Source organism: Notolepis coatsorum (assembly GCF_963971535.1).
Source record: "Notolepis coatsorum genome assembly, chromosome: 5".
In the NCBI taxonomy this organism is placed as follows: domain Eukaryota; kingdom Metazoa; phylum Chordata; class Actinopteri; order Aulopiformes; family Paralepididae; genus Notolepis; species Notolepis coatsorum.
Window position 1 is genome coordinate 147,695,924 of NC_140169.1, and position 12,465 is coordinate 147,708,388.

At 45.7% G+C, this 12,465-nt stretch overlaps 1 protein-coding gene across 1 annotated transcript in view; it reads right to left on the reverse strand.

Annotated features, from left to right (window-relative positions):
• LOC311228416 (intersectin-2-like) overlaps positions 1–12,465 on the reverse strand; it is a 166,108-nt gene that overhangs the window by 81,816 nt on the left and 71,827 nt on the right. The window contains 1 exon segment of the mRNA XM_084314323.1: positions 7,089–7,182. Within this exon segment, the coding sequence (XP_084170449.1) occupies positions 7,089–7,182 (94 nt within the window).

Sequence of the window (12,465 nt, forward strand, 5' to 3'; positions counted from 1 at the left end):
AAATAAATCTCTTGAATCTTGAATCTCTTGAATCTTGAATCTGATTAGCACTATTACTCAGTAGTACTAATATTTCTATTTTATACCCAATCACCTGTACATTGTACACAGTGGCCTAAAAGGTTAGAGGCTTGTAACCAGAAGGTTGTCGGTTCGATGCCCCCGGACTGGCAGGAAATATCTGGGCAGGGAAGTGCCCCTTGAGCAAGGCATTTAACCCGCTACTGCTCCAGTGGGGCAGCTCCTAGTGGTCAACAGTGTCAGACTGTGGTTGTACTGGGCAGCTCCTAGTGGTCAACAGTGTCATACTGTGGTTGTACTGGGCAGCTTCTAGTGGTCAACAGTGTCAGACTGTGGTTGTACTGGGCAGCTCCTAGTGGTCAACAGTGTCAGACTGTAGTTGTACTGGGCAGCTTCTAGTGGTCAACAGTGTCAGACTGTGGTTGTACTGGGCAGCTCCTAGTGGTCAACAGTGTCAGACTGTGGTTGTACTGGGCAGCTCCTAGTGGTCAACAGTGTCAGACTGTGGTTGTACTGGGCAGCTTCTAGTGGTCAACAGTGTCAGACTGTGGTTGTACTGGGCAGCTCCTAGTGGTCAACAGTGTCAGACTGTGGTTGTACCGGGCAGCTCCTAGTGGTCAACAGTGTCAGACTGTGGTTGTACCGGGCAGCTCCTAGTGGTCAACAGTGTCAGACTGTGGTTGTACCGGGCAGCTCCTAGTGGTCAACAGTGTCAGACTGTGGTTGTACTGGGCAGCTCCTAGCGGTCAACAGTGTCAGACTGTGGTTGTACTGGGCAGCTCCTAGTGGTCGACAGTGTCAGACTGTGGTTGTACTGGGCAGCTCCTAGTGGTCAACAGTGTCAGACTGTGGTTGTACTGGGCAGCTCCTAGTGGTCAACAGTGTCAGACTGTGGTTGTACTGGGCAGCTCCTAGTGGTCAACAGTGTCAGACTGTGGTTGTACTGGGCAGCTCCTAGTGGTCAACAGTGTCAGACTGTGTGAGTGTGGGTGTGAATGTGTGTAACTGTGTGAGTGTGATGCAGGGCGTCGCTGAAAAAGGCTGTCCGTGCTCAGAGAACACACCCTGGGTAAATAGAGATAAATAAAAAAAAGACACGCAAAAAAACAAAGATGGTAACTGCAAAGTGATGCAAGGACCTCCTTAGCAACAGTTGCCAGGGACAAGATTTTGATCTGTAGCTGAGGTCACTTCCCGGCGGTGAGAGTGGCGCGCGGGCTGTTTGTGTTTTCCTTCGGTCATGATGTGCTTTATGTCTTGGATGGGGATCTGGTAGGGATTGATGTGTGGGGTGTTTTGGTGGGCTGACTGTTCCGGGGGGGGGGGGGGGGGGGGGGGGGTTCACATGCATTCGAGCGACATTGATTGTACTTATTTTATTCATTCATTAAGTCTGCACATTTACTGTACATTGCACTACTTTTATTGTCTTTTATACCTATTCTTATGTCTGCAATTTATGCAATTGTGTGCTGATTTTATGTTCATGTTATACTAATTGCTGTGGGCCACTCTGGACTGCAGTCCATGTGTGGAAAAAGTACTATATAGATATAGTTATTAATATTTATTATTGTTATATTGTAGAAATGTGTGCATTGAAATGTCTGTAAAGTCTCGACGACATTGAAAATGAGGGTGACCTCAATTGTCTTTTCGAGAATAAATAAAGGTTTGAATTATGGCTGGGTGTAAGGTCTCCAGTCAGGATAGGGTTGAGGTGAGTTAGTTAGAGTCCCCCGATGTTCCTACTTTCATCCAGAATGTCCCCAAGCAGCTCTATACCATGCACCTCCCTACATAAGAATGTTATTTACTTCCTGTCTCTCTACTGATGATTGTGACTCTAAACAAATCCACTTCCTGGTTGACACAGAACAGTTGGCTCCAACAATGTACTTCCTCCTCTCCCACCGTTATCAGATCATCTCTCTGCCCACGACTCCATTCCTCCACCCTCCTCTGCCAAGTTCACTTACATAAATCGCAGCGCTACTAAAATATCCGACTGGCTTGGTGATATATGACTACACCATTCCTTTCTGTTCAAAATTACCACACAGAGGTCTTGGCAAAATGCACACTTCATAAATCCTCAAGGCTCCAGTTAGAGGATATTGGAGAAGTGTTCCCAGGCAGCTAGATCTGGGTTGAAGCCAGGGCTTGACATTAACACCCGCCAGCCGCCAAATGCGGGTAGAATTCGGCAGTGGTGTGTAACTCTGTCACTCTTACCAGCCTTACCAGGGTAGACCGTGCAGCGTCACCGCTTTAGAGTCGTAGTGAAGAGTCTCTCTCTCTCTCTCTCTCTCTCTCTCTCTCTCTCTCGCTCTCTCTCTCTCTCTCTCTCTCTCTCTCTCTCTCTCTCTCTCTCTCTCTCTCTCTCTCTCTCTCTCTCTCTCTCTTATTTACATTCTCTCTCTTATCTACACACTCTTTCATATTACTCTCTCTCACTCCATCTCTCCATCCCTCTCTCTCTCTCTCTCTTGCCTCTCCGTCTCTCATTCTCTTTCTCTCCCTCTCCCCCCCTCTCTATCTCTCTCTCTCTCTCTCTCTCTCTCTCTCTCTCTCTCTCTCTCTCTCTCTCTCTCTCTCTCTCTCTCTCTCTATCTCTCTCTCTCGGAACGCAGTGCACGCTTACTTGCGTCGTACATTGTTCATTGTTAGTTCGATTCCTGGTCCTGTTTGTTTTGGACTTTTGGCGGTACAAAATGTAAATACATTATTTATACAATAAATAAATATATTACTTATGCTAATTGTGCTAAGCTAGGCTAGCTCGCAGCCAGACAGCTTTCTACTGAACGCACAGAGAGGAAATTGGTATCTATCTTCTTGTCTCTCTCTGGAGAAGACGGTAAGCACATAACGGTTGGCGTGTTCCTTTAAGGCCATGTTTAGACGGAGAGAGTCTGAACAGAAACCGCAAAAGTCGTCTTGCGGTCTCACTTTTAATTTTGCATTTAGACTAGTGTTTTGGGATGGAATTCTGCGTGCAGACGAGACTGTAACGACTCGAGACGACGGAGCCCCGCTGTCACACGATTGGCGCATATGTCACATGACGTGCTGTGAAGACCCGCCCTACTCTGCCTCTGATTCGCAGACTGTGGGTGGGGAATGTGATTGGACCAAAGCAGAGTCACTCACAGACAGTGGGTCCAGTCACTAATAGTTGTGATAGCCGCGGCCCGCGGGACAGATTCTTGTGTATTTAAAAGTACTGCCAATGTAGCCTTCAGGTGATCGCCATGGATAGAATCAGACATGCTTTGTTTACGCTTCTAGGCTACTGGCGCATGCCTGTGATGTAAGCAGTACGCGCGACGAGAGCCTTGACAACCCTTTCGTCATCGTTTTTTGCGGTTTGACAGTTTAGATGATAGCGCAAAGGTTTATCGTTTCTAGGAATTCCACCCTGGAAGGTAGTCTCACTTTTTTGCGGTTTCACCCCGTAAAAACACCGTTTCCGTATAAACGAAAGGCACATCCGAAAAAATATTTTTGCGGATTCACCTGCTAGCGTTTCCGTCTAAACAGGGCCTAAAACACCAATAGTGACAAGTAAGAAACAAGTACAAGAGGGCCTGGTAGTTCATCTATATAGAAACTCAGAAATGTTTGTAACAAAACCTTAGGCATACCGCACCTTATGTGAATACTGTATACTTCATCAGATCATAGTATATTTAGCATTTAGCTTTTTAGCATTTATAATTTTTTAGATTATATATTAGATTAGATTTAGATGATTAGATTATATATTGTAACTATATTTATTGTAGGGCAAATACAACTGAGAGGGCATACATACCCTCATCTCGCACCTTGTTGCCCATTATGCGCATGTCCAGAGTTAATTATATTGTATATTGTTTACAGTGCCTTTTTATTCTAGTTTTATTTTTACTTCTCCACTGTACTATAATTCTGTGACCTGTACCTGTATGTCTTCTACTACCTGTACCCCCCTCCCCCATGCTGCTACAGTATGATGCCTGAAACAGGCCAGTAGGACTGTTTACATACTGCGCCACACAAACCCACCCCCATGCATTATCACAGTTCCCAGCATGCACTGGGTTTTCAGACATCATGAAATTGAAACCCCTCCTCGGCACTGCTTTCAGACAGCATGCAGCCAGACCCTTCATCTTAATACCAGAGTCTGTCGGCATGAGACTCCCTGGTGGGCGGAGAGAGAGACTGTCCTTGTCCCACACAGCGTATAAATATATATATGATGCGTCTGACCCTGTCAAGTTGTCCCTGAAGCTACACACCGACTGAACCCCTGCCTGTTCCAAGGGCGACGCAAAACTGCTGACCACGCATTCCGGTTCCTCTGTTTAAAATGCATACAGTTATATGATAAAAAGACAAAAACCCTAAGGGGATTAATTAAGTACTACAAATAAAACATAAGCTTAAAGGGGGCAATTCACCGAAAAACAATGCAGATTTATTTCGCACATAATCTCACTCACATCCTAAAACTGTAAACGGAGCCAGAGGACACTGACACCTTGTGTCTAGTTAATTACAGTTAAATTAAATTATGGGGAACAAATTGCAATCCGTATTGATATTTTCTCATCTACATCATTTCATTGAGCTGTAATGAACACAACACAAGGGCTCCGTGTCCTCTGGCGAGCTCTCAATAACCATCAAACTAAATGAAACGTGTGCAAAAAGAGTTTTGGGATCCATCCTTCGGATGAGACGCTAAACGGAGGTTCCTGACTGAATCTTGGTCGTTAAAGAACCTACTAATCTACTTTTTCTCCCCCTTTTTCTGTATTTTTCTCACATCCCAATTTTTAGTCGTTATGCCAATTCCCTTCCCTCCCTTCCTGGTCGTTGCGCGCATTTCCCCCCCACTTGCCAGTCTAGGGAGGGTTGAAGACTATCACATGTCTCCTCCGATACATGCGGAGTCAGCCAGCCGCTTCTTTTCACCTGGCAGCGAGGACTCTCATTGGTTGAGTGTAACGCGTGGGAGGATCATCACACTACCTCACCCAGATCCCTTCCTCGCTGAGCAGGCGCCCCGACCGACCTGTAGGAGTCGCTGTTTACAACGACCAGGACCCACCCCACCGGCTTCCCACCCGCTGACAGTGCCAATTGTGTCAGTATGGACGACCGACCAAGCCGGAGGTACCGCCGCAGCTGGATTCGATCCCACTGTCTCTGCGGTGGTAGGCAGATGCTTAGTCCGCTGCGCTACCCGGCCTCCCCTCAGGATGCCTATCGTAAAGAGTAGGGGGTTCCCCGACGTTCCTGGCCAAATTCCCAATCAGGTCTCTGATATCAAGGCATCAAGGCCACCTTGGCTGATATCAATCCCTGTCTCCTGAGCCGTTCAGCCATTGTGTGTGTGATGTGTGCCGGGTGCCAGTGTATGGCAGCCATTGAGCCTGCGTAGCCCAAGCTTGGGTGCTACCAGTGGTGGTGAAGGAGGCAATTTCCACCCTACATTGTGGGGAGCGCTTTGAGTGTCTATATATAAAAGCGCTATATAAATGTAATGAATTTAATTTTTTTTTTATCCACTTTTTCCCTTTATTTTTCTATTTTTCTCCCATCCCAATTTCGCCTCACCAATTCTCCCTTCAATTCTCCCCTCCCCTGTCTCGAACGTTGCTAGACCATGCCTCCCACTGGTCGGCTGCAGTGAGGACCAAGCCTTGCATCACGTGTCCCCTCCGGTCGCATCTTTTCACCTGAACAGCGCGATCTCTCAGTGGCGAGGAGTAACGCGTGGGAGGCTCACGCTGCCCCCGTTACTTCCTGATTCTGCTGTACAGGCGCACCAACCGACCTGTAGGAGTCGCTGTCCACAACGTCCAATCCCCACCCACCAATAAGCTGGTAGCAACGCCCTGTAATGAATTATTTTATTATTTATTATTATATGTGTGTGAGATTATGAGACAAATAAACCAGCATTGTATTTGCCCCTTCAAAGATACACTGACTAAAGTGTTTAACGATTTGAAATGAGGACGGCGTGAACTCAACCACACACACACACACACACACACACATATATATATGTATATTATGCGGTCAGGCAATGATGCCTGCATAGAATAAACCAGTAAATTACATACTTATTCTATGAAATTGTACATGGTTGAGTGTACACAGTCCTCATTTGACATCATCTAAAATAATAGTTATGCTGTAAAACAACAGGTGGGTCTGATAAAGCAATCTGATTGGCCCGAGAGCCGTGTGTAATTTGCATCATGGCTACGAGTTGGTTCGTGACTCATATGTATATACAATTATAAACTTACTGTCTCATAAAAGATAGTCACACTGCAGAAACCTATGTTAAGTATAATATATAAACAGAAGACAAAGATACAGTCAGGGACGTTACCACTAGCCCTAGAGACCGGTAGATTTAATGCCATCCCCCAGAGGAGGACAGACTGTGTTTGGTGTGTGAGCTAGAGGTGAAACTGAGAAGGAGGTTCACTTTTTGTTTTACTGTCCTGTTTACAAGGAAGTAAGGGAAGTACTTCAATCAATAAATCAATCAATCAATCAATCAATCAATCAATCAATCAATCATGTGTTTGATTACAGGATAAGTAATATCATGTTGAATGTTTTAAGATAAGATAAAATAGGTTATTCCTTTATTGATGTCCTTGGAGAAATGTGGGTGTCATAGCAGCACATGGGGAGGGGAGGGGAGGTACAGGTATGGGCAGTGTAATAGTAGAAAGACATAAATATAGGCAATAAAATGTTATATAAAAATATGAGAAAAATAAACAATAGTGTAAACAATATAATTAACTCTGAATATAACAATATGAGTCTGTATGCCCTATTGGTTATATTATATGTTACAATAAATATATAATATCTACCTACCTACTCTACCACTGTACAGAAATTTGTTTCTTTAGAAAGTGGTTACCAATGGTTACTGGCAGCCATGTTGGAAGAAAAAGGCTTCTATTAGTGCATCTTTAATTCTCGTCGGTCTTGAAGCCGGTTACTTCCTAGACATGTACGTTTGTTTAGTTCCTGGCGCTCACCTGCTGGAGCCCAGGTCCAGGAGAGAACTGGCCTTAGACATCCCCATGGACGGAGAGAACACCATGGGAGAGGAGAAACCAGAGAGAGGGAGCCCTGAGAGAGAGAGAGAGAGAGAGAGAGAGAGAGAGAGAGAGAGAGAGAGAGAGAGAGAGAGAGAGAGAGAGAGGGGAGGAGTGAGTAGTCAAATATCAACATAAGAGATTCAGGGTTAGGCAAGAGCAACTAACAGGTGTGTGTGTGTGTGTGTGTGTGTGTGTGTGTGTGTGTGTGTGTGTGTGTGTGTGTGTGTGTGTGTGTGTGTGTGTGTGTGTGTGTGTGTGTGTGTGTGTGTGTGTGTGTGTGTGTCAAGTCAAGTCAAGTCAAGAGTTTTAATTGTCACGGCATACAAGTATACAATGAAATGCGGGTGGTCTTGCCCGCAACGATGTGCAATACAGTGGTACAACATATAATATAATCCAATAAAAAAAAAAACATTGTGCAATAAACAGGTAACAGGTAACATGGTGTGACATCTCGGTATCTGTACATAGTTATTTACAGAGCATATGGGACATGCTAGTTAGCTTTGGTAGTGCAATACACTGTTCCTGTTATACTAATTTAAAGTGGCCTTTCCTTTTGGCCATAAGTGTGCGTGTGTGCGGCATGAGTGTGTGCCCGCTCATGTTAAAGTGTCAAAGTGGCTGCTAGTGTGTGAGCGTGCACAGCGTGCGTGTCGTGTGTGTGCTCATGTGTGCTTATGTGTGGATAGTTCAGTGTTCTGTGGTACTCAATGTTCATTGTTCATGGCTCTGATGGCCTGGGGGAAGAAGCTGAGCCTAAGCCGCTCTGTCCTAGTAGCTGGGGTTCGCAGGCGTCTGCCTGACCTCAGCAGCATGAACAGGCTGTTGTTGGGGTGGTGAGGGTCTTTCATTATTCTGCAGGCTCTGGATTTGCACCTCTTGTTGTATAGAACCTGCAGGGGAGGTAGTGCAATACCCGTGGTGCGCTCGGCTGAGCGCACCACTCTCTGTAGGGCCTTCTTGTCCTGTGCCGTGCTGTTTCCATACCAGGCAGTGATGTTTCCGGTCAGGATGCTCTCTACAGCTCCTGAGTAGAAGGACTGGAGTATCTTCCCTGATACTCTGAACTTCCTTAACTGTCTCAGGTGGTAGAGGCGCTGTTTCGCCTTCTTTACTACTGTGTCTATGTGTGTTGACCATGTCAGGTCCTCTGAGATGTGGACCCCCAGGTACTTAAAGCTGCTCACCCTGTCCACGGTAGCCCCGTTTATCCTCAGTGGTGTGTGTGTCTCCTGCTGTCCTCTCCTATAATCCACGATCAGCTCATTGGTTTTACCAATGTTCAGGAGCAGGCTGTTGTCCTGGCACCAGCGGTCCAGTACCTCAACCTCCTCCCGGTAGGCCTTCTCGTCGTTGTCCGAGATCAGCCCCACCACCACCGTGTCGTCTGCGAACTTCACTATGGAGTTGGAGCTGAACTTGGCCACACAATCGTGTGTGTAGAGTGAGTACAGCAGGGGGCTCAGAACACAGCCCTGGGGGGACCCGATGCTCAGGGTGATGGTGTTGGAGGTCTGACCCCCCACCCTGACCGCCTGGGGTCTTTCACTCAGAAAGTCCAGTACCCAGGCGCTCAGGGCGGAGCTCAGACCCAGCTCGATCAGCTTGTCCACCAGTCTGGTGGGGACTATGGTGTTGAACGCTGAGCTGTAGTCAATGAACAACAGTCTCACATAGCCCCCCTTCTGACGGTCAAGGTGAGAGAGGGTGCTGTGCAGTACCTGGGAGACCGCGTCGTCAGTGGACCTGTTTGTCCTGTATGCAAATTGCATTGGGTCCATATCACTGGGGAGAGAGGCACAAATGTGGTCCTTGACCAGCCTCTCGAAACATTTCATGACCACAGAGTTGAGTGCCACCGGTCTGTAGTCATTTGGACATGTTGGGGAGGGTTTCTTCGGTACAGTGTGTGTGTGTGAGTGTGTGTGTGTGTGTGTGTGTGTTGTGTGTGTGTGTGTGTGTGTGTGTGTGTGTGTGTGTGTGTGTGTGTGTGTGTGTGTGTGTGTGGTGTGTGTGTGTGTGTGTGTGTGTGCGTGCCCATGTGCATGCGTACATGCATGTCTGTGACCTCTTTTTTTTTACTTCAAATTTTTACTATGTCTTTATTTCATACTTATCTTGTCATGCACAGTCTCTGGAGCGCAACAGTAAGAAGCATTTTGTACAAAAGTATTCTGTACTTCTGTATGACAACTATTAAAGAAACTTGAAACTTGAAACTTGTGAGTTTGTGTGTATTTGCATGTATATGCGTGTGTGTTTGTCTATGTGTGAATGCAGATATGTATGTGTATATGCACAGCACGGTGGCACAGTGGTGAACACAGCAAGAAGGTTGTGGGTTCAAACCCCAGCAGGGGGCCTTTCTGTGTCAAGTTTGCATGTTCTCTCCCGTGGGTGTTTGCCTGGGTGTCCTCCTCCCACACCATGAGAGACATGCATTAGCGGCTGGAGTCGGTGCCCACTGCTCCTAACTAGTTCCTAACCGGTCACGGTGGGTTAACCCCTTCACTACCACACTACAGAAGGTTAACCCTTTCACTACCACACTACAGACGGTGGTTGACCGGCTGTAGTGTGGTAGTGAAAGGGTTAACCTTCTGTAGTGTGGTTGTGAAATGGTTAACCCTTTGTCGTGTGGCAGTGAAAGGGTTAACCTTATGTAGTGTGGTTGTGAAAGGGTTAACCCTTTGTCGTGTGGCAGTGAAAGGGTTAAACGCAGAGGACAAATGTCGGGTATATGTAAAATGCTTGAGAAATTGAGATATTCTTATTCTACATGCGTGTGTGTGTAATACATACATGCACCATACTGTATTATGAATGTACGTGTCTGTAAGCCTAAAGGCATGTATGTATGCATACAGATTTCTTATGCAATCTACATCTTTACTCCGCCCCCCGCCACACACCCACACACACACACACACACACGTACGCGCGCGCACACACACACACACACACACACACACACACACAGTACACACACCCTTGGCAGTATGTACTACATCTAATCTAATCTTCTCATACTTTGCAGTCCCTCTGCACACAAAGCTCCAGCAGCAAGGTTACAGACGCCTGGTAAAAAACAAAAGCTGTTGCAGAAGTTGTTGTTGTTGTTGTTGTTGGCCCCGTGTTGTGGTCTGTGAGAGCTGTGGTGCTGCTAGTCAGCATGGGGGGGGGGGGGGGGGGGTAGCATAAGTAGTAATAATAATAGAACATAGAACAAAGTGCAAAGTAATAATCATAATAGTGATAATAGTGAAGTAGTAGTGAAAACAGTAGCGAGTGAGTGGCAGGATTCAATCAGACAGTAGTAATAGTGATGATAGTATATCAGCGGTTCTCAAACTGCGGGTCGCGACCCAAAGTGGGGTCGTGGGTAGGTGACATTGGGGTTGCGCATTGGCAAGTAAAAAAAAAAAAAAAAAAGATTCTGGCAATATATTTTGGCAATTTTTTTATTTGAACTTGGGGACTGCATACTTTCTTAGCTAAGCTTATCTTTATACTTTATACTTATAGCACTTGCAGGAGCCTGGTCTCTTTTGAAAGATAACATTCGGCAGTTACTAATGCAAAAAAGGAAAATTACTTTTAGTGCTAATGAAATAGAGGAATTCCACCCTGGAAGGTAGTCTCACTTTTTTGAGGTTTCACCCCGTAAAAACCCTGTTTCCGTATAAACGAAAGGCACATCCGAAAAAATATTTTTGCGGATTCACCTGCTAGCGTTTCCGTCTAAACAGGGCCTAAGTTGAACTTGAACTTGTGTACTCACATCTTTCTGTAGTGGTTGCAATATCCCCCAAAAATATATAGGTATAAGCTGTAAAACACAGCAGATCCATAGCCTGAAGTCTTATGTAGTACAGGATTTTTTTTTTAATAAAAATCCATTCAGAAATGGGTCTTTGGGAGAAATCTGGGTAAACCGTGTGTCAAAAGAAAAGCTCTCCATCCATTTCCTCGTCCACGGTCATTCATTCTAAATGTTTTTCACTTCTGGTTTTTTCTCGTCAACTTTCACCTACAGTAGATTCTGTATTCGCACCCCCCATGTGTGGTATCATTGGAAAGCTACACTCATTGGCTACACACACACACACACACACACACACACACACACACACACACACACACACACACACACACAGACACACACACACACACACAGACACACACACACACACACACACAGACACACACACACACACACACACACAGACACACACACACACACACACACACACACACACACACACACACACACACACACAGACACACACACACAGACACACACACAGACACACACAGACACACACACACACACAGACACAGACACACACACACACACACACAGACACACACACACACACAGACACACACACACACACAGACAGACAGACACACACACACAGACACACACACAGACACACACAGACACACACACACACACAGACACACACACTAAACTACCGCGTGCACGCTCACACATTATTACTGTAACAACTCTCTCTACCCCCCTCCTTATTTACATAAATATTACCCTGCACTCAAATACAACCATGCACTGAAACACACACACACACACACACACAAGATGATGCACACTTTAATCCATCACTTGCACACTGCTGTATACATCAAGGTTGAATCCATCACGGTATAGTACCTCCCAAGAGATGTTTTTCATAAGTTATAGCTCACACTCTCTGCATACATATTATAGGACACCAGCTCTGAACTGCATAACGAATGCTCAACATGCCGCACACCTACTTTACCCTTTCACTACCACACTACAGAAGGTTAACCCTTTCACTACCACACTACAGAATGTTAACCCTTTCACTACCACACTACAGAATGTTAACCCTTTCACTACCACACTACAGAAGGTTAACCTTTCACTACCACACTACAGAATGTTAACCCTTTCACTACCACACTACAGAATGTTAACCCTTTCACTACCACACTACAGAAGGTTAACCCTTTCACTACCACACTACAGAATGTTAACCCTTTCACTACCACACTACAGAATGTTAACCCTTTCACTACCACACTACAGAAGGTTAACCTTTCACTACCACACTACAGAATGTTAACCCTTTCTGTAGTGTGGCAGTGAAAGGGTTAACCAGTTAAAACCCTGAGTATTGCAGAGCGCCGGGTCAGCGATCAGCAAATTAATGTTGCAATATCTCAACACGGAAATATCTAAAGTACAGTAGATGCGTTGGACAGGCTGAGTTCTACAGCGTGGTGCTCTATGCAGTCAACGGTGCTAAAACTACTTTGCAAA